General features: G+C 45.2%; 1 protein-coding gene across 1 annotated transcript in view; it reads right to left on the reverse strand.

The window, feature by feature from the left end:
- ACER2 (alkaline ceramidase 2) overlaps positions 1-19035 on the reverse strand; it is a 30888-nt gene extending 11853 nt beyond the window's left edge. The window contains exons 1-4 of the mRNA XM_029203586.1: positions 18875-19035; positions 11724-11838; positions 10705-10846; positions 3164-3301 (exon numbers count right to left, since the gene is read on the reverse strand). Of these exons, the coding sequence (XP_029059419.1) occupies positions 3164-3301; positions 10705-10846; positions 11724-11838; positions 18875-18982 (503 nt within the window). The 5' untranslated portion in view covers positions 18983-19035. The remainder of the gene's footprint in view (positions 1-3163; positions 3302-10704; positions 10847-11723; positions 11839-18874) is intronic.
- Positions 19036-23113: the final 4078 nt, after the last annotated feature.

Genomic DNA, 23113 nt, shown 5'->3' on the forward strand with positions numbered 1-23113 from the left:
TTTGTTCCACTACCTTCTGCCATTTTTCAGGCAACTTCATAATTCCACTTTCGCAAAATGTGTTATCTTTTTGAGCACCTGTTCCAGGTGCCTTTTATAGGCTTCCAGGGAATTGAAATTTTTTCCAGTAAGAGAATTTTGTAAAGACCAAAATAAATGGAAATTTAAATAGACATTTCTCCAAAGAAAACATACAGATGGCCAAAAAGCACATGAAAAGATGTTCAACATCACTAATTATCAAAAAAAATGCAAATCAGAACTACAGTGAGGTATCACCTGACAGCAGTCAGAATGGCCATCATCAAAAAGTCTACAAACAATAAATGCTGGAGAGGGTGTGGAGAAAAGGGAACCCTCTTGCACTCTTGGTGGGAATGTAAATTGATACAGCCGCTATGGAGAACAGTATGGAGGTTCCTTAAAAAACTACAAATAGAACTACCATATGACCCAGCAATCCCACTACTGGGCATATACCCTGAGAAAACCATAATTCAAAAAGAGTCATGTACCACAATGTTCACTGCAGCTCTATTTACAATAGCCAGGACATGGAAGCAACCTAAGTGCCCATCGACAGAGGAATGGATAAAGACGATGTGGCACATATATACAATGGAATATTACTCAGCCAAAACTTTTAATCTTTTTGAGCAAAGAACTGTTCCAGATGCCTTTTACAGTCTTCCAGGGAAATGAAAATTCTTCTGTTAGGAGAAGTTTGTGAAGACCGAAATAAATGGAAATCCGAAGGTGCAACGTCTGGTGAATACGATGGATGAATCAGAACTTCCCAGACAAGCTGTAACAGTTTTTGCCTGGTCATCAAAGAAACATGCGGTCTTGCGTTATCCTGATGGAAGATTATGCGTTTTCCGTTGACTAATTCCGGATGCTTTTCGCCGAGTGCTGCTTTCAGTTGGTCTAACTGGGAGCAGTATCTGTTGGAATTAATCGTTTGGTTTTCCAGAAGGAGCTCATAATACGGGACTCCCTTCCAATCCCACCATATACACAACATCGCCTTCTTTGGATGAAGGTGTGGTTGGTCGTGGTTCATTTCGCTTGCCCCACGATCTCTTCCATTCCACATTATTGTACAGCATCCACTGTTCACTGCCCGTCACAATTTGTTTTAAAAATGGAAGGTTTTCATTACGATTAAGCAGAGAATCGCATGCAGAAATACGGTCAAGAAGGTTTTTCTCGCTTAACTTACGTGGAACCCAAACATCAAAGCCATGAACATAACCAAGCTGGTGCAAATGATTTTCAACGCTTGATTTGGATATTTTGAGTATGTCGGCTGTCTCCCTCATGGTATAACGTTGACTGTTCTCAATTAACGTCTCGATTTGATCACTATCAACTTCACCTGGTATACCCGACCGGGGAGCATCATCCAGCGAGAAATCTCCAGAACGAAACTTCACAAACCCTTTTGACATGTTCGATCAGTCACAGCACCTTCTCCATACACTGCACAAATCTTTTCTTGCATTTTGGTTGCATTTTTACCTTTCTTGAAATAATAAAGCATAGTCAGCCAAAAATGTTGCTTTTTTTTCTTCCATCTTCCATATCAAAATGGCCACAAAAATTCACCAATTTTAATAAGTCTTTTTTTAAATTTATTTTTGGCTGCATTGGGTCTTGGCTGCTGTGCACAGGCTTTCTCTAGTTACGGCATGCGGGGACTACTCTTCGTTGCGGTGCGCGGGCTTCTCATTGCGGTGGCTTCTCTTGTTGCAGAGCACGGGATCTAGGCGCACGGGCTTCAGTAGTTGTGGCTCACGGGCTCTAGAGCGCAGGCTCAGCAGTTGTGGCACACAGCCTCAGTAGTTGTGGCGCACGGGCTTAGCTGCTCTGCAGCATGTGGGATCTTCCCGGACCAGGGCTCAAACCCGCATCCTCCGCATTGGCAGGTGGATTCTTAACCACTGCGCCACCAGGGAAGTCCCGATAAGTGGTTTTTTTAAATGCACGCTGATATGACAGCTGTCACATACAATCTAACAAAATTGTTTTGAATGAAGTTAAAGACAACTAAGTACTACTAGAGCCATCTTATGGAAAAAAACGAATGAAACTTTTGGCCAACCCAATAATTGTTTTCCAAAGAGTTTTAAGATCTGTTAGTGTTCTGGAGTTTTAAGATCTGTTAGTGTTCTGAAATGGATCTCTTACTTCCCAGGTCCGTGAAGGCTACTCAAAGCCGACAAGACAAAACAAGACAAGACAGGGCAGAGTCTTTCCACTGCCAGCCAGCAAGTTTAAATACCTCTTCAACCACCTCTGTCCCTGCCTGGTATTGCTGATAACCAAAACACCACACAGAGGCAAAGCAATGGAAAGAAATATATACATGTCTCCACTCAAAACAAAGACTGAGAGAAAGCTTATAACACATTACACAGAGAAACTCTCACTAAGGTAGATAAATATAAGACTTCAATTAAGAGCATCTATGTCCATGACCATGAGTCATGAATTAAAATGGATGTCTACAAGTGAGTGCAGAGAAAAAGAAGCATTTTCAAAGAGTATTACAATAAGGGCAGTGGTTGAGTTGTGTTTTAATTGGGGCTGAATAAGACAGTCATAAACGTACAAGAGCTAAACTAAAATGTTTCTGGATATCAACCTGAACTCTGCACATACAACTTCCCACAAGAAAATGCTTATGCAAACAGCAAAGGCTTTACCTGATAGACTGTAAGAAACTAAGCCTCAGAGAAAGTAGCAGTGCTGCTTTGTATATAGACATTCATTTCTTTTTCCTTCTGTATGTAAATGCAATAGCCTCTCTAGGACTTTGCTTTCCTCCTTATTCTTGTCACATGAGCACATCTATTCTCCTTTCTACAGAATTAACTCTAGGCAGCTTCGTCTAGGCACTCACCAGGTCCTTGAGATGTTTCCTCCTAAGCTAGTTTCGAACCATTGGGATGCATTGCATACACTGCTCCCCTCTTTCTGAAAATGAGATCATTAACATTTTGAACCAAACCAGGCAACTTGATGCTAATCCAAAAGTCAGGAACTACTCTCTGTGAGGGGTAACTCCTCTTCCACATTCAAGGGCAGTAAAAGAACCAGGAGCTGGTTTGCTCCTACCCCAGGGACAGCCTCAGGGCCAGGCAGGAAGACCTGCACCCACCTCCTTAGCTCAGCAACGAGCAGCGCCGTGCAAGGAACCCCCAGGGTCATCAGAGAGATGTTGTTGATGGCAGGCTTGACAAACGCCAGGCACGTTGTAACTGCAGACAGGACACAGACCACCGCCTTGAACCTGCCCCTACATGGGTGAAAGCAAACCAAATCCATTAGCAAAGGAGGTCGTGTTGGTTTGTTGAATGCTGGCAAAGTACGGGCACTGCTGATGGGAATGCAAGCTCAAAAGACATTCTGCACTGAGTACCAGGAACCTAAAAAACCATTCTCATGCACTGGCTCAGTTATGCTAGGAATTTATCCTCAGGAAACAATAAGGAATTTTCAAAATATTTAGCCATGAAAATGGTAAAATTAAAATCAACCTAAATCCCTAAGGGTGAGATATGAATACTTGATTTTTTTTTTTAGTGGCATTTCTCTGTATGTTTTTTTCAGATGTTTTACAGCATGATTGGGCAAACTCTCTGTAAAGGGTCAGATAGTAAATATTTTAGGTTTTGCAGGTCACAGGGTCTCTGCCTCAGCTACTCAACTCTGCCACTGTGGACAGCAAGTAAGCAAATGGGCGTGGCTATGCACCAATAAAACTTGATTTGCAAAAACAGGCAAGGGGCCCATCTGGCCGAAGAACATAGTCTGCCAACCCCTGTTCTACAAGGTGAACATGTATGACCTTTATCAGAAAAACAGAGACCATTTACAAACCATAAAACTTCCTAGATTAAAAGAAAAAAATGCCCTATGTGTCTAGCACACAAAAGTCTAAAATTCTAGTGTCTATATTTACTGACAATCCAGTCTAGTATGCACTGGAATTTTGTGTTAGGTTTTCGACATGACAAATCTTAGAAAAATAATCCATACCATCCTTACACCCTTCAGTGAAGGTGCTTTCGGTAGCAAGATCTAGAAGTGGCGACGTGACCCTGGCCATGCTCCTTCTTCCCTCCCTGGGACTCCGTTTCCTTATCTACAAATTTCCTGTCTAGTCTGGACTAGATGATCTCAAAGGCCATAGCCATGACTGAAATTTAGGGGCACATGATTTTCCTGAAGTTTCTGTTATTCCTCATTAGCACAATTTATTTTGGCCAAGAGTCCTGGAAAGGGTCACAGTTAGGAAGCTAATCTGAATGAAATTCCATTATAAAGAAATCAAAGTGCATTGAAACCTTCAAAATACAAATGGATCAGGGCTTCCCTGGTGGCGCAGTGGTTGGAAGTCCGCCTGTCGATGCAGGGGAACGGGTTCGTGCCCCGGACCGGGAAGATCCCACATGCCGCAGAGCGGCTGGGCCCGTGAGCCATGGCCGCTGAGCCTGTGCGTCCGGAGCCTGTGCTCCGCAACGGGAGAGGCCACAACAGTGAGAGGCCCATGTACCGGAAAAACAAACAAACAAACAAAAAAATGGATCTCTTAAAGAGGAACACCACTTATCATCAAGGCACAGGAAATCACTGATCAAGCTGCCAACATTCTGACTGGAATGAACAGGAATTGTAGCCCTGAACTTCAACCAGAGGGAAAATATATGTATATGGGAAAGGATCCAGACAGCAAATCCTCAGAAGAACCATGTTCTTTTCCTGGCCTTGCCGGCATCCTTCAGCTACCGGATAAAAGTCTGCGACTCAGCCTGAGGACGGCAGCGTGACAGGCCCCAGCCCCAAGCATGCGCATGGCCCTTGGGGACCCACGGTAACTCTGTTACTGGGTTTGAGGTTCTGTGACACGTCAAGGCTTTTTTGCCTTTTAGACTGCAAAAACACATAATCAGATACTTCCAAGTTGCATCCTCTCTCTGTATCCAATGGTTTAGGACTCAGGCACAGGACACGGAGAGCAACGTGAGACCCACTATGTTCACATTCTGCCTCCATCACTTAGCAGTGCTGGGGTCTTTGGCAAGTCACTAAAACTCCCCAGGCTTCAGGTGTTCCGTATGGAAATCAAGACACTGGCCCCATGGTGTTCATACAAGCATTAAAGCACTCAACACAGAGCCTGGTACATGGTGTGTGCTAATAAAATCCATTATTTCTGTTATCATGACCATCCTTTGAGAAGAAATGTTATTTTACATAACATCATTGCTGATAATATCACACGCAGGGAAAAGCAATCAGCAAAGGCTCTATATAGTTCTGCCGAAGAGTTCAAAGGCCACAAGCTTGACGAAGCATGCTTTTTCTAAGGGGAACGTGGGCAGACACTTCCCTACCACTCCCCAGAGGGTGTGGAGGAATGCACTTCTGGAACGCAGCTTAACCTATGAGGACATCATGTGAATGCACGACTCTGCAACCAGCAGAAGTCAACAGAGGTCACCAGCCGACCCCACAGTCACCAGAGGCCCTGGGTACAGAGAGAGCTAGAAATAACCGGGAAGCAAGGGGTCCCCATCGGGTGTTTTCTAAACAACACTTACTGTGGCCCCTGTTCCTGTTTTCAACTTTCCAGCCCATTATGGGCTCAAACTGAACACAAGGTCAGGGAACCCTTAGCACCCCTTCTTCCTGTATCCCCCAAACCAAAATCTAGCAACCAAATACCATCATCATAATATTATTATAATAATGCTGTTACTGTTCTTACCATTAGCTACCCTTTAAAGCAATGGTTTTCAGCCCTATCAGGCCCTGAGCTCCTTTTTTATACCAAATGTTTGGTAATGCCCCCTTTACTCTCCTGAAGTGAAATGGAATTTATGGATGATAAAACCTCCCATCACTGGGGCCACCAAAAACATGTCCTTAAACTTCCCAGATGGCCTGCATGGGATAGAAATGTCCCTGGCTAAGATCCACTGCTTTAAACTCCCCTTTAAGACTAAAATATAACCTATTTAGAACAAGCCCCTGATACTCACAGGACGCCAGCATTTGGTCCTGGAAGGTCCACCCCCGTCATTTTCTAAGGAACTGATACAGCCCAGAGAGTCTGAGATGGAGGCCCCAGGTTATCCAGGCAGAGAGAGAGCAGGACAGGGAAACCTTGCTATTCAGGATTCAAAAAATGAACTGGATCATAAAGTGAGGGCTGTCCCTACATTTTGTAGACACATCATCATAAAAACCAAGATAAATTTTTCAGAAAATGGATACAATTAGCCTACAAAAGGTCTTTTTCTCAAAACAAAAATGTCAATTTTTTTTTTTTTTTTTTTTTTTGCGGTACGCAGGCCTCTCACTGTTGTGGCCTCTCCCGTTGCGGAGCACAGGCTCCGGACGTGCAGGCTCAGCGGCCATGGCTCACGGGCCCAGCCGCTCCGCGGCATGTGGGATCTTCCCGGACCAGGGCACGAACCCGCGCCCCCTGCATCGGCAGGCGGACTCTCAACCACTGCACCACCAGGGAAGCCCCAAATTATTAATAACCATCAACAGCTGAGTGTATATCCTGACAATTCTTCAGACATTCCAGGCAAGATGAAAGACAGCCCTTTTTTAAAAAATCCCACCAATTACTTCTATTTACATATGAACTTTGATAATTTCCCTGCTGTTCTAGATATCTTTATCTTCAAAACTCTTACCTGTATTAGCCATTCATAAAAACTTCTAGCATTTAGTCTTTACTCTGTAAGAGACACTATATTATACACTTGATATGATTTTCCCGTATATTTCTAACCCCTAAGGTAGATTCTTTTACTATCTGTACTTTACAGATGAGCAAAATGAGGTATCAGAGCTTAAAAAAAAAAACTGGACTGGTATTGAAATCCGTATTTGTCTGATCCAAAGTCACTTAGCCAACACATTCTCTCCTCTCTTCTCTAGAAATCTCACACTGGAACCACTCCTAATAGGTTTTTAGAAATATTCCAGCAAAGTATAGATCACTGAAAAAAAAAAAGGGGGGGGGAGCTGAGGGGAGACAAATGTTAACTATCGTGTAAGTTCAGGCAGTTAAAACACACACTCCCCAGTCTCCAGAATTCCTGGTTTTGACCCGAATTCTTTGGTCTGGCCTGCCATTCCACTGTAGAGCTGCCACCTGTCCCCGCATCATGGGTGGTGAAGCCCACACAGAGGGGTTTGGGCTTCTGGCCTTCTTGCTCTCCCCACCACTGGCAAATTGAAGGCCAACAAATAGAGCTGAAATCCTGATTTACAGTGAGCTATAACATGCACCTTTTCTTTCTTTGCTCTTTAAAATTAGCACTGTTCATTCTCTCCTTCAATTGGTATGCATATCTCAGAAATGCTGGGCAGAAATCTCCACGTGCCATTGGTAATAACGAAAGCTAACTTGAAGCACTGACCATGTTCTTAGTACTCTACAGAGTGCTCTGCAGGATCATCTCACAAGAACCCTGAGGTGAACACCATGAGTCACCTAATTCTACAGATGAGGAAACAGAAAGTTGAAGAGTCAAGACAAGTTATACAGTTTGTAAGCAGGGAAGCTAGGAATCAAACCCAGGTGGGTCTCCAAAGCCAAGGATATAGACATATAGGGTGCTCAGTGCCTCCAAAGGACTCTCCCCAAACTGAAGGCAGAGAGTTCACATCTTCAGCAGAGAAAGGCTGCAGAGTGCTGGCGATGGAAGAGTCCCGGGTGGTCACAGACGTCCCTGCCTCAAAATGTATTTCATTATTAAAGTCGGTAAGTTTTCATTACTACAGCATTGCCCCATTTTCTTCTCTCCTGCACCCACCAAGAGACAAGAAAAGAAAAAGATTCTCTATTATGAACACATTAAAAACTGTCCAGTGGAATTTCAAACCCAGGCCTCCAGAGCACCACAAACAAACAAAACCCTTATTCCCATTTCGTCAGCTTCTCACTCAGATCCCAGGACTTGAACAATCAGATCTAAGATCAAAATGGTTCCTCAGCTCTCAACCTAATGCACGTGTGCTCAGGGAAAGCATGGAGGTGACTGGTGGGCACCTTCTGAGACCATAGAAAAGGCCAAAAGGTAAGGGGTGTGTCTCTCAGGCAGAGGCAAAAAGTCCCCACCGGCCAAGCCACTTCGTGCCCCTGCCCAAGTGGCATCTACCTCCACCCCTGCCCTCACCCCTGCCGTACCTCCCAAGGCTTTCCGATTACCCCCCAGTCATTCTCCTGAAGCTGAACAAGGAAACAAGACACACAACTGAAACACAGCAGGTTGGCTTAGGCTATTTCCGGTTTCTATTCTGGAGAAGGTCTCAGCACGATGGAGAACATATTTCATCTAAGACCAGGAACACCCTCCTTTTCGCTTCTACTTGTAAACAGCTGCTCTCTCTCTCTCTCTCTCATTTTTTGATAAGTAACCTCTTGAGGATACTTCTATCTGCTCAATGGTTATTTAGAGATAATACTATTTAATTCAAATCCTGCTGCCCAGGATGAAGACTGTACAGCTAATCCATTTAAAGTATGTTTTCTTGGGATTCCCTGGCGGTCCAGTGGTTAGGACTCAGCGCTTTCACTGCTGGGGCCCAGGTTCAATCCCTGGTCAGGGAACTAAGATTCTGCAAGCCATGTGGTGTGGCAAATAAATAAATAAATAAAGTATGTTTTCTCCCTACCTCATTTAATAATGCATTTTTTAGGATTAAAAATTAACATGTGCTCTTTTTAAAAAAAAAATTGTAAAACAGTACAGATTAAAGGTAAAAGTAAAAGTTCTCTCTCCACCCCAATTCCTAAGAATAGCCAATGGTAGTAGCTGCTGTCCTCATCCTCTCAGGCATGTTTATGCATATACAAAGACACATACTCAAAAAGAGGCTTCATTCATTCTAAAATTAGGGTGTTACACACACAGGTTCTACAAGGTGCTTTTTGCAGCCAGCACGTTTCATTGACACTCCTCCACCTCTATCCATACAGAACAGCCTGCGTCTCTAATAGCTGCATTGCTCCTATTCTCCTCCCATTACCAGGAAAACTGTAATGAACTCTTTTATTTTCCTGGTATAGCTCTTCCCTGGGCACACACAGCTTGCTTGATTGAATCCATATTTTTGGATTGTTTATCTATCTATCTATCTCTCTATATATATATTTTAACTAAACAGTGTGTACAGAGAAACATATGAGTAATGAGTTCTGGGAGAATTTCTCATCTTTATGACGCTGACTCTCTTCTGTTACTTCAGATATTAACAAGAGTGCCTCAGAAAGACCTTCTCTGACCAAACTCTAAACCAGCACCCCAAGTCACCACTACCCCCTTACCAGCTTCATTTTTCATCATAGCACTCTCACACCCTAACATAATATTATTTATGTGTTTGTTTGTTGATTCATAATCTCTCCAACTTCAGTGTAAGCTCATCAAGGGCAGAGACGTTGCTGTTATGTCCTAGCGCCTAGAAAACTTCATAGTAAATAGTTCATGGTAAATAGTAAGTCCAAAAAATATTTACTTGATAAATAACCATATAAGAATAACACAATGGGGCTTCCCTGGTGGCGCAGTGGTTGAGAGTCCGCCTGCCGATGCAGGGGTCCGGGAGGGTCCCACGTGCCGCGGAGCGGCTGGGCCCGTGAGCCATGGCCACTGGGCCTGCGCATCCGGAGCCTGTGCTCCGCAACGGGAGAGGCCACAACAGTGAGAGGCCCGCGTACAGCAAAAAAAAAAAGAATAACACAATGGATATTAAAATGCATCCCTTCCTGAAATACTGGATTTCCAGCTTAAAGGGGTGTGTGTGTGTGTGTGTGTGTGTGTGTGTGTGTGTGTGTGTGTAGCTCTCATCAGAAGCAATACTGACACAATTTGAATATTATCTATAGCTCCAAGAACCAGTTCCTCAGTGTGGATTCTACTGTAAACATTTCAAACCAGTGGAGTTGGGTGGGACTCAGGAAATATAGCAGGAAATCAAAGGTCTTTGAACTACCATTCAGTCTTTTCTCCTCCCCTGAAAATCCTTCTAGTTTTGCTAGTACCAGTAAGGGGGATATTGACTTTTTGTCCCTACTGTCAGGTAACTTCTTCCCCAACAAATTAAAATCACCTTTTTTATCCGGCAGTTTGGTTTTGGTCTGACAGTACAATCAGTGGATATTAAATAAGTATATGATAAGCTCATCACTAGCTTAGACTCAATAGGGTGTGATTTTTCTTTTTTTTTTCTAATTTATTTTATTTTTGGCTGTGCTGGGTCTTCGTTGCTGTGTGCAGGCTTTTAGCTGCGGTGAGCGGTGGCTTCTCTTGTTGCGGAGCATGGCTCTGGGCGCGCAGGCTTCAGTAGTTGTGGCTTGCGGGCTCTAGAGCACGGGCTCAGTAGTTGTGGCGCACGGGCTTAGTTGCTCCATGGCGTGTGGGATCTGCCCGGACCAGGGATCAAGCTTGTGTCCCCTGCATTGGCAGGTGGATTCTTAACCACTGCACCACCAGGGAAGCCCTTTTTGTGTATGTGTGTGATTTTTCTTGATATATACTAGGTTGGCCAAAAAGCTCGTTTGGGTTTTTCCGTAAGATGGAAAAACCCGAACGAACTTTTTGGCCAAGCCAATACATCGTTATATTGGGTACCACACCTAGTAGTAAATGCAAAAACTTAGCACAAGCTTACCTGTCATTCCGAAAGATCTTTGGTAGATACCTTCTGGGGAACCACATGGCCAGAGCACACATCAGAACCCAAAGGATTGCAAGTTCATCAAGCATCTGACCCAGGAAACTAAGGGTTGCATGGAAGTAGACGGATCCAATTCCTAGAATCAATTACAACCAATAAAAAAGGTCACATAGAAGAACAGACTCACAAATTCAATACACTGCTTAAGGATAGCCCTTTCACAAACAGCAATGATCAGGTCACTCTATCTCTCTGAGAAAAGAAACTGAAGGAAGAAACTCACACCACCTAGGCATGCAGACTTCAAGTCTAGAAAGAAGATTTGAAGAAGGGCCCAAACACCAGCACATCAGATCTTTTTTTTTTTTTTAACATCTTTATTGGAGTATAATTGCTTTACAATGGTGTGTTAGTTTCTGCTTTATAACAAAGTGAATCAGTTATACATATACATATGTTCCCATATCTCTTCCCTCTTGCGTCTCCCTCCCTCGCACAGATCTTTAATAACTGCACAAACACACTCTGTCTTCATCCACCTGTTCATGGGAACAGGCAGTAAATAAAAGTCAACATTCTCTCACTGTTAAGAATTCCCAATCTGCCTGTGGAAGGAAATGAAAATTATACAAGTATTTCCCAGAATAATGAAGGATCAAACATTTGATCCTTCATTTGTTTTCTTTTTTTTATTTTAGTCCATTAGAAACCACAGTTTCATCAGACTTCAATTGTTTCAAATGACTTTCTTCAGAAGTTCACAGAAAACTGCGCTGGCACAACACCCATAGCTATTACATAAATGAATTCTCAAACGCAATTGTGATAACTACGGTCAACCTTGTTATCAAGCCCAAAAGAGTCCTCCTTTTGGCATCTAGCAAACAACATAAAAGTTTGCTAAGACGTCAGAATGACTTTGGTTTACAAAACATAATGTTCAAAGGGGTCAGGAAGTGTGCAGAATTCCATTTCCTCCCTTTCAGCCCATGCTCGCAAACGAATCCACTTACCCACTACAACTAACAGAGTCCATATTAAGTAGATGCCACTGTTGAAGCATGTTGCATATTGACGAAACAAGCACATGCAGATGGGCGGTAAAATGAAAAACAAGACGTTGCTGATCTGGGGGGAGAAAATGTAAAACGAAAAGATGAATATTAAGTAAAAGGGCAAAAAGTAAAGCAGCTTGTTCCTAGTATGTCCTTTGCAAATGGAGATGAATGTGGCCATACATCTTTTTTTAACCAAAAAAAAAAAAAGCACAACCAGGAAAACTCACAACTTCTTTAATAACACTTTAGGGGGCTCCTTCCTGCCTCTTTCTTTTTTTTTTTTTTTTTTTTTTGGCTGTGTTGGGTCTTCGCTGCTGTGCACGGGCTTTCTCTAGTTGCCGCAAGCGGGGGCTACTCTTCTTTGCGGTGCGCGGGCTTCTCATTGTGGCAGCTTCTCCTGTTGCAGAGCACGGGCTCTAGGCGCCCAGGCTCAGTGGTTCTGGCGCACAGGCTTAGTTGCTCCACGGCATGTGCGATCTTCCCGCACCAGGGCTCGAACCCGTGTCCAGACCAAGGAAATCAAAACTAAACAAAATGCATCGCAAACTCCAGAACTTGAGGTGTAGTACAGGTAGGAATTGGCAACAACAGTAGCTAACGCATGCCTCTGTCACCATCTGGGAACAAGAGGGAATGGGAATGACACAGTCTTTAGAAAGGGGAGAAGGACAGAGTGGGAGAGAAATAAAGAGAGGACAAGACCTTTGGTCAGGGGTGCGATAGGAGCAAGGCTGCTGCCTTTGGTTAAAGTTCAAGACGGAAATCCCTCGTGGGGCTGCATCCTTCTGGAGAAGGGGGTACCTTGTTCTAGTTGGCCCATTCTGGTGGGGACCTTTTCCTCTTTCCCCCACTAGGAGCCCTCTGAGCTACTGGTGACCCTGGGCAAGAGTCTGGATAAATGGCCTCAGCTGTCCCAGGTGGCATGCAGTCTCCAGACTTGGAAATATAGCCGACTCTCATTTATTTACTAAGAAGCAGAGAAGGAAGAATCAGGACAAGGGTCTACATATTATCACAGGCTTTAACTTTCCTTGGAATCATTTAAAGAATCAGAGATCTTTACGAGTTAAAATGAGAGATCTTAAAGATCATTTGCTTTACAAGGGGATATAATTAAGGGCCCAGAAAGGCTCCCAGGCTGGCCAAAGTCAGAGAGGCAGTCACCCACAGAGCTGGGGCCAGCATCCAGCCACTCCTTCCACTGCCCCAAGCTGATGTTTTTTCGCCTCCAACCCACCCAACCACATTCTGACCTCCTTGGCTTCATGCCTCAATGGGCATCTAAAAATTCTGATTTGCATCACACACTGTGCACCTATGACCTTTATGTGATTTAAACACAGCTCTCCTTTTTGTTAAACACAGAAGTAGGAGGAATAAAAGGAGGTGACGGAGAGAAGAGGGAGAAAAATGTAATTGTTATACTATAAGTAACTTTCTCCTTTCACGTACATGAATGTGTTCTCCGTGTAAGAAAAAGAATACATTACAAAACTAAAGTCTTCCTTTCTATCCTCCTCCCTGGAGATATCCCCTCTTCTCAGATTCACAATCTTCAATTTCTTTGCATTTATGCAAATACATATATATATCATATATTACAACATTATCATTCTGCAACTTCCTCTCCTCATTCGACAACATGCCTTGCAAACTTTTTCATCTTAGCTCACAGAGCTTTATCACACTTGCTGTAAGTGCTGCAGACAGAAGCAGTTTATTGAGCCATTCCCCATTGGGAGACGCACTAATTTGCAGCCTCACCTACAATGCCAGGGAATAAATATAAACAGCTTTTTACCCCAGTACAGTCATCCCTCGGTATCTGTGGGGGATTGGCTCCAGGACCCCCTCAGATACCAAACTCACCTGGATGCTCAGGTCTCTTTATATAAAATGGCATAATATTTGCATATAACATACACACATCCTCCTGTATACTTTAAATCATCTCTAGATTATGTATAATACTTAATAGTGTAAATGCTATGTAAATAGTTGTAAATACAGGGACTTCCCTGGTGGTGCAGTGGTTAAGACTCCACGCTCTCAATGCAAGGGGCCTGGGTTTGATCCCTGGTCAGGGAACTAGATCCCACATGCATGCAACAACTAAGGAGCTGGCAAGCCGCAACTAAGGAGCCCACCTGCCGCAACTAAGGAGCCCACCTGCTGCAACTAAGACCTGGCCAACCAAATAAAAATAAACAAAAAAATTTTTTAAGCTGTAAATACAATGTAAATACTATGTAAATAGTTGCCAATGTACAGCAATTCAACTTTTGCTTTCTGGAACTTTCTGGAATTTGTTTTTTCAAATATTTTCAATCCACAATTGATTGAATCCACAGATACAGAACCATGGATACAGAGGGCCAACTGTATATGTTTATTGCCTCAAGTTCTCTCAATCTCCTTTGCTTCAGCCAGGTGCAACTATCTATGGCCAAACTCCTCCTTAAAAGGCTTTTTCAATCTATGTTACCACTAGCAATGTACACAATAATAACCTTTAAATGTATTTACACACTAGTCACAAAAACATGAGGTCGTTTATTACACCTGCAGTAAAATTATGATACCTCAAATATTTTTAATGCCCATATTAGGGAGTTCAATTTAGAAGCACCATTTTAACAATCCCAAATAACACTGAAATCACATTATTGCTTCTGCACAGCCCATCTACCAGTGTCTGCTGGTCTCCACCATGCTTTTTAAAGACATCAATCTATGGCGACTTCCCTGGTGGTCCAGTGGTTAAGACTTCGCCCTTCCAGTGCAGAGGGGGCGAGTGTGATCCCTGGTCAGGGAACTAAGATCCTGCATGCTGCGTGGTACGGCCAAAATTTTTTTTTTCAATTAAAGAAAAAAAAAAGACATCAATCTATGAAAAGGAAAAGACCAAATTAGAGGGAGACGCTCCCCTAGACAAAAAGAGGAAGGAACTCCTAAAGAAATACGGAAAAGCAAACAAGTCATTGGTAAAAGACAGATTCATTTGTTGAAAGACAGATTCAATGGCTCCATGTCTACTGAGAAATGAAACTTCCCCTCAAAGTTGTGTGGCTCACTAAAGTTGAATAGTTCAGCCAAGGGGTATTTTTTAAAGCCTATTGTTGGATTATCCTTCGGAGAATTGGTTTGTTCAATGCCTGCAGAACAGATTTTTTTTTTTTTAATTAAAAGGAAACCACAATTTTAAAATTTATTATTTCCTTAGAAAGTTCCTCATTCTATGAATTCCTACCAGCCATTTGTACCAAAATAATCTCAGGAACACACTGCAATCTCATCCTGACCCACGTGATTGTGCACTTTCCCAGACAGAGGGTAAATACTGACAAAGCAACAGGCGGTAAGTTTTTCTGAACAGCAAGTTCATGAACAGCTAGGGGCATTACCCTGGCTGAGTAGACTATGTATCTTAATCGTATGCAGATTCCTAACTATCCATTCCATTGCTCCCTTTCTGCCTCTGGAATGACCAACTGTCCTGGTATGCCTGGCACTGAGGAGGGTTTCCAGGACACGGGACTTTCAGTTTTAAAATTGGGCAAGTCCCAGACAAACCAGGACAAGTTGGTCACCCGACTCAGAAGCCTTCCTGCAAAATCCCCTACCCCACCTCCACAGAACACCAACCCCCAGCAGAGTACTAATAATACCTCAGTGACTTGTACATACCCCTCCTACGGTCCTCACCATCCAGATGACTGTTTGCAGGTCTGGTCTCTGTGATAGGCACACAGTTGCCCAGCAAATGGGTGGGTGGATGGATGGAGGGAGAGACTGATAGATTGACTGATGGATAACTCTGCCCTACAGATAGTGGGCTGTGGGCTTTGGCATATAAAGAGAACTCTACTTATCTTGACGACTGGGGGCAGACCTGATTAGGAGAGGTGACAGATCATGGACTGATTTTAGGCATATATTTTGCTTCAAGACTTTTTTCCAGCACCAGTTGATTTCCTTCTGTCCCCCTGAGTCCCCAAGAGAATTCCCAAAGGCCAAGCTCGGTGATTAAAAGGCATACCCCCCTTTTCTCCAAAGCTGCTAGGTCTGGAGTCTTTCTCTTTAGTGTGACTGAGCCTTAAAACTTAAAACATAGGCTTCCCTGGTGGCGCAGTGGTTGAGAGTCCGCCTGCCGAAGCAGGGGACACGGGTTCGTGCCCCGGTCCGGGAGGATCCCACGTGCCGCGGAGCAGCTGGGCCCGTGAGCCATGGCTGCTGAGCCTGCGTGTCCGGAGCCTGTGCTCCGCAACGGGAGAGGCCACAACAGTGAGAGGCCCGCGTACCGCTAAAGAAAAAAACAACAACAACAACAACAACAAAAACCTTAAAACATAAAAAGGAACTCAATTCAATAAAACTTGTATTTACGTTTTTTTTATAATAAAACATTTATAATAAACAACAATTTCAAAAAACTACTTTAAGGGACTTCCCTGGTGGTCCAGTGGTTAAGACTGCACTTCCATTGCAGGGGGCCCAGGTTCAATCCCTGGTTGGGGAACCAAAATCCCGCATGCCACATGGCACAGTCAGAAAACAACAAAAAAAAAAACTACTTTAAACAAAACTTTTTTTCCCCATATCAAACACCACGATTAGCCTAGAGATCAAATGGTCCCAATGCAGGAGTTTTGAGTTAAAGAATGACTGAACAATAAACACCTGTACCATGCTACAAAAATAAATCTAAAGCAGCTACAACGGCATGTGCCTCTTCAAGAGCAGTATTTTATCAGGATCCAAGTTAGAACGTCCAAGTTCTGACTCTAGTTCTGCCATTTTCTTGACCTTAGCAAGTTGCAAAATCTATCTAGACCCCAGTTTCCCCCTTTACAAAACGGATGTAATAAATAGCACCCACTGCTGAGGGTGACTGTAGAGTACCCAGCAGAGCTTCAACACATAGCGAACAACTAGGGGTAGCCAGGAGTAACTAAAGTTGCAGTAGTGATGTGCTACTGCCAAGCTCCATTAAGAAGGTTCTAGATCCCCCTCCCAGTCTTCTCCTGATTTTACATCTTTATTCCTTCAAATTTTTTCTCTAAATGAGTGATGATTATTATTTTCTTGTAAAGTGGATAATTAGGCCTGCTGCCTTGCTATGAGGATTTGAGATGTTTGTCACCAATAGCTCGATGTCTTCCTTAATACAGGCGTAAGATAAGCATGGGTTTGTCTGAGGAACAGAAGGTAAGTAGGATGTGAGAAGAAGAGGAGGAAGCGTTTTTTTGGTAAACTCTTTGGATCGGCACTCCACAAAGTTTGACGGCCAACTACTTCTCTGAGACCCTCAATCTCTCCACTTTGCTAAAGCAAATTCTGCGGTTTACAAGTATTCCAGAGAATTAGGTTTGCCAGGCAGACCAGCAGAGCTAATCAGCCACAGACACTGCAACTGAAGATCAACAGCTCATTTCTAAAAAAGACTTTGGCACTCACTACGAAACAGCTCCAATGGGACTAGATTAAAAGTTAAGACAAAATAAGGTCTTCCCCTCATCCAGCACTCTGGGGCTTTTCAAGGCAGACCCAGAGCAGCTATACACTAACATTTTTGGCCAAATAACCAGGCCTGACTCTGCTGGCCTCAGACTCCACAGATAATTACTTTGCTGGGTGTGTGAGAACCTGTCCCCAAGCTGTCATTTCTTCATTAACTCTGGTGAAATCCTTAGTAGTACTCTCCACTTACAAGTGGAGAAACTGAGTTACTGCCGTTGAAAGCACCCAGCCCTGCTCCAGTTCATCCTCTGAAGGCACCTGTCCACACCTGATAGCATGCTCTGAAACAGGTTGTACAATAGGTGAAGGATGGCCACCTCCACTGACTGAACCTGTCACAGCGTCTAGGGGCAGCAGAGGGCCAGGTTTCCTTGAGGAATTAATCCGGTCATAAAAAAAGGAGGAACGTTTGCTGGGAGGGCAGCAGTGGATTTCAGCAAAGAGGGGAGGGAGAGTGCAGGCTCTGGATTGTGGCCCCAGCCATGCCAGAAATGTACGCAGAGCAGCTCCCCTCTGGAGAGCTCAGTTTTCTCATCAATGAATAAGAGAGGGACTAGTTCATGGGAGATCCTTCCAGGCAAGAAGTATTTGACTCACGCCAAGGACATTCTCTCCAGCAAATCTAAGGGGGAAATCCTAAAGAACAATCTCAAATTCACAGTGACTTTTAAACCGGGAGTTCCTGTTTTCCATGTTAGGGCAGTGAAATGAAAAGCCACAGAAATGACCACGCAAAGTCTCACATTTTGGTACCAGAATCCTGAGGCATGGGCATAGCAAAAAGAAGAGGCATTTCCTTCCCAACTGCAGGCTTTCTCTCCCACAAAGACTAAAAGCACACAGGATTCTGCAGTGGGGGAGTTTCGTCTTGCCCACATCTAGAGACCTAGGCAAGTCCATAAAACACGCACACGATCCCTCCCAAATTACCCTTTCACTTCCCAGGCTTAATAACTGAAGAATGCACAGGCCTGGGGGAGCTGAACTTGGGGCTGGTGTGAAACTCTGTACTAAAGGCAAGGAAATAAGAACTCGAAGCAATTAACTTAATTCTGGCCCAAAGGAACTCGACCTATTATTGGTGTACGCTTGGGGCGGGGCCAACCTTCGGAGTGGGCCCCGCCCCAGAGACCTGCCGGGAGGTCTCCCCGTTCCCCCGGACTCCTAGAGCAGGTGCTCAGGGCAAAAACGCACAATGCGACCCAAGTGCGTCACGCCACAGAGATCCTAAGGGACGAAGGGAGTAGTCCTGGCGGGTTCACCGCCCCCAATGACCCAAACTGGAAGTATGGGCTGACACGGAGCACTGGCTCCGGGACAGGTGAGGACCAAACAAGACAATAGAGCCATCAGAAAGAAATGACTTAGAGGAGGATGAGCCCAGATGTCGGCGATAGGGACAGGAGAGGAGGACAGATGGAGAACTGGAAGGCGCGCAGGGGAGGGGGCGTGGGTCGACCCTGGCCCTGGAGCGAAAATGCCCCAGATGCATGCACAGACCCAGGTCCAGGCTCCAGGCGCCGCGGCGCTTGGGGACAGCCCCCTCCCGCGAGCCCGGCTGCCATCCCCACTCCCGCACTCCGCACCGTGTTGTAGAACTCGGCGATGGCAGGCACGATGGTGTAGTTGTCCTCGCACCAGTCCACCTCCGAGCTGCCAGCCCGCAGCTGGTCCCACCAGTGCGGGGAGCTCATGGCCGCTCTGGGGCATTGGAGAAGCGGCTCCCGCAGCCGAGAAGAGGCCAGAGCTGCCGCTGGAAACCAGCTGCAGTGGTGTCAGCAGCGGCGTCGGCTTTATGCACCACGGGGCAGCCGCCGGATGTGGCGCCTCCTGGGCCGGCCTCTCGCGGCTCCGCTCTGCAGCGTAGGACGTGACTGGCTCGCAAATCCCTCCCTCGGCTCCGCCCCCTGGGGGAGCCCGCGGGACCTTGAGCTCCGGCCTCGCCCCCCCCGGAGGCGGGATGCGCGGGGGAGGGGAGAGTGGGGTTGGGGAGGGGAACTGTCTCCTCCTCCCCCACCCCTGGACGCGTCTGTTGCCAGCAGGTGGCAAAGGCCTCGACGGGCCTGCCCACGCCCACCTTGCGGCTCAGACTTGCAGGCGCCCCCTACCCCAGTTGCGCAAAGAGCGCCAGAGCCCGCCCTGGCAAAAATTTGAAAACCCAGAAATTAAGAAACCCAGGAGGACCCGGCCCCTACGAAATCGTGGCAGCCTTTGCTCGGACTTGCCTGCATGTCGGAGAACATGTCCGAGTGCACGTGGCACGCCTGCACTCACGGCCGAGAAAAGCCCTCAGTCCCTCCGGCTTGCTTGGTGCGTTGGGCTAAGGCAGGAAGACCTTGGAGTCTGCAGTGGAGCCGAGGACTCTCCCATACAGCCTCTGCCACCCACACCTGGGTAGAGCGCTTCTGCAGTTTTGAATACCTTCCTGCCCTCGGTCCCGTGGACTCCAGTGTTAGAAGGTAGTCTTCGTTTACACATAGGGTCAAACTTCAGCTATCCCAGTCCCCAAAAGATGCAGTGTGGCTGGTATGACACCTCCAGAACATCCCAGGTACAAGAGATGGTGACAGGTATGTTGCACTTACTCTGTGCCAGGCGCTGTTTGAAGAGCTTCCGAGTGTGTCACTCATTTAGTGCTCCCAGAGGGGATCCTGCGAAGTGGGTTCTATCAGCAATGCCATTCCAGCTAGTAAGTGTCAGCGCTAGAAATCAAATTCAGGATGATCTCAGATCTGCTCATCACTGCTTTGCTTTTGCTGCTGTAACTATTCTGTAGTTTCTAGACCAAAGCTAATCTGGTTCCAGCGATTCCTGAAGAAAGAGAAAACTGTCATTTTGGTTTTGGTCATAGCTCTGGTCCTTCTTCCTTGGGCAGTTCTAGGATTCCATGTCAAGATGGCAGTGGCAGAATAGGCCCTGGTCAGGTGACTGTCAGTAGGCTCTCTTTGCTCCAGCCGTCATGGTACCCGGAAGGCCAGAACCTCCCCAGAGGCTGACCTCTCTCTGGCTTGACAGTCCCCTTGGACCCTGGCTGGTGTTCCAATGCCTTATGCCCCCAGTGTCCTTCTTCCACAGGTACCTGCACAGACACTCACTTGTCTTTCCAGCTCTCCATCACTGGCAGAAACTACAAGGCCCACTCCTCTCCTAGTCTTCAGGAAATCCAGCTTTCTCTGCCCAGAGCCAGACCACACTCCTCCTTTCAACTTCGTCCCAACTCCTATCGTGTCCTCTTCCTAAACAGCCAGTTCCACTGTGTCCTGAAATTCAGGACCCAGTCACCTTCTCTTAAGGTCAGAATTACCCAGATCTGCAGGATACCCAGTGTGAGCTGGCGCTGAAGTGGGAGGAAGAAAACATTTCCCACAGACACAAAAGAAAAGTACATCAGTTAATTTCTCAGTGTCTCACAGTGCTACACCAACTGCCCAACAATAGTTCTCCATGTTAAGGTTTTACTCCTAATATTTTAGGTGGAAATGTGTTCATATTCATTAATTCTGATGGTGTAAAACACACCATCATTTCATATGCCAGTGGCTCTCAGAGTGTGAGATCCCTTTCAGGTCAAAGCTCATTTCCTATTAACACTATGACATTATCTACCAGGGAAGCCCCAATGCTGGCACATTCTTGATCTTACCTGAAGGCATCTACAGAAGGTTTTCAGACAACAGGCAGCATGTTTCTTTTCCAGATGGTCTTTATACAACTTGTTGACGGAAACATGGAGATTACAGTTGCCAAGTGTTCCCACCAGGAATAACCACTGAGTTTGTGTGTGTTCAGGCAGTGACAAAACATCTCAGTTGTCACCTGACCAACCATGACTATAAAATGCCATTCATTGTAAGATGAACCTGAAATTCAGAAATGTTACAATGCAGAACAGTGTGAGTTTTAACATCAATGAAATTTGGAATTTGCTGGATATTATTCATTCTTCTCTCCAAGTCCTGCTAAGAGAATGCTAGGGAGTTTTCCTCCTACACGGGAACTCTTATTGTCGGTGACAGTTCTGTTTCAAAATCAAAGCTGACCCCTTGGGTTCTGTCTAATTAAAACTGAACAGAGAGACGGTGCTCAAGCCAAAAACCATTGGTGAGCAGCCTGAAGGATGCAAGTTACATTACTCCAAATATGCCTGTGTTGATTTTCTTGGAAGCGTTTTAACAGTTTTCTGATGTTTTCATCCACTCTCTACATTGCTAACATTTTTTCAATGAATATAACCTTAGTCAATTACCTAATGATAGGTCATGATGTTAATTTTTTTAGAAATTTATTTATTTATTTTTGGCTGCATCGGGTCTTCATTGCTGCGCGTGGGCTTTCTCTAGTTGCAGCGAGCAGGGGCTACTCTTCGTTGTGGTGCGTGGGCTTCTCATTGCAGTGGCTTCTCTTGTTGCGGATCACGGGCTCTAGGTGCGTGGGCTTCAGTAGTTGTGGCACACAGGCTCAGTAGTTGTGGCTTGCGGGCTCTAGAGCGCAGGCTCAGTAGTTGTGATGCACGGGCTTAGTTGCTCCGCGGCATGTGGGATCCTCCCGGACCAGGGCTCGAACCCATGTCTCCTACACTGGCAGGCGGATTCTTAACCCCTGCGTCACCAGGGGTGCCCCATGATGTTAATTTTGAAATGGACTTATATTAAGAGTATGTTGCCTTAGCAACTACCATTAATGGTTTAATACAAAATCTGATATCTGGAGTAAAAAGAGCTTGGGGAGAGTTGGGGTAAGGATGCGGGGGGGGGGGGACAGCAGAGAACAAGGTGCTGTTGAGTTCTGACGATGACTTTGCTTCTGGTGCTTTTGATCTAAAGATGAGTCAGTGATAGAGATCTAGGAGAGAGCAGTTTTGGAGAACTGCCCTTGCAGGGAAGTCAGGATGCCAGCATCTTCTATTTTTACAGAATTTATAACTATTTTTTTTTGGTCTAAGTAAATATCTGATAATAAATATCCAGTTCAACTGGTCCCACAAGTAGAAACCAAAAAAAAAAAAAAGAAAAGCAAACACTTGTGTAAATGAAGCAAGAAGTGCATGATCAAAGATGAAATTTTCTGCATTTTTCTGTTTGGCCAGAGTTTTTCATCACTGGTCATGCTTTAGGCTTATTGTTTAGGCCAGTGACTCTCAAGGTATGGTCCCCAGACTGGCAGCATCAACACCACCTAGGAACTTGTTAGAAATGCAAAATTCTAGGTCCATACCCCAGACCTATTGAATCAGAAACTCTGAGGTTGGAATCCAACAAGCCCTCCAGGTGATTCTGACCCACTCTCATGTACGAGAATCACCATTTTAGCCAATGTGTGGTGGAGCAAAAATTCACTCTGGACTATACACTTTGCTTTCCTGGAAAACCAAATCCAAGCCAAGACTGCTGCTGCTACCAAGAAAAAGAAGAAGAAAAGAGGAGCCCAATGAAGGAAGTCATCCTTTCATCAGGCTCGTCACCAGGAAACTGGGGCCCAGAGTCTGGCCCCCTTCTCCAGCTAGGAGGGAAACAAAAAAAGTCACCAAGGATTTTTTTTTTAATAGTTTTTTTTTTTTGGTTGGTTGTTTTTATTTATTTATTTTTGGCTGTGTTGGCTCTTCGTTTCTGTGTGAGGGCTTTCACTAGTTGCGGCGAGCAGGGGCCACTCTTCATCGCGGTGCGCGGGCCTCTCACTGTCGCGGCCTCTCTTGTTGCAGAGCACAGGCTCCAGACGCGCAGGCTCAGTAGTTGTGGCTCACGGGCCTAGTTGCTCCGCGGCATGTGGGATCTTCCCAGACCAGGGCTCGAACCCGTGTCCCCTGCCTTGGCAGGCAGATTCTCAAC

The sequence above is a fragment of the Monodon monoceros genome, unplaced genomic scaffold (assembly GCF_005190385.1).
Source record: "Monodon monoceros isolate NGI ecotype Baffin Bay Population unplaced genomic scaffold, NGI_Narwhal_1 Super_Scaffold_5, whole genome shotgun sequence".
Lineage (NCBI taxonomy): Eukaryota > Metazoa > Chordata > Mammalia > Artiodactyla > Monodontidae > Monodon > Monodon monoceros.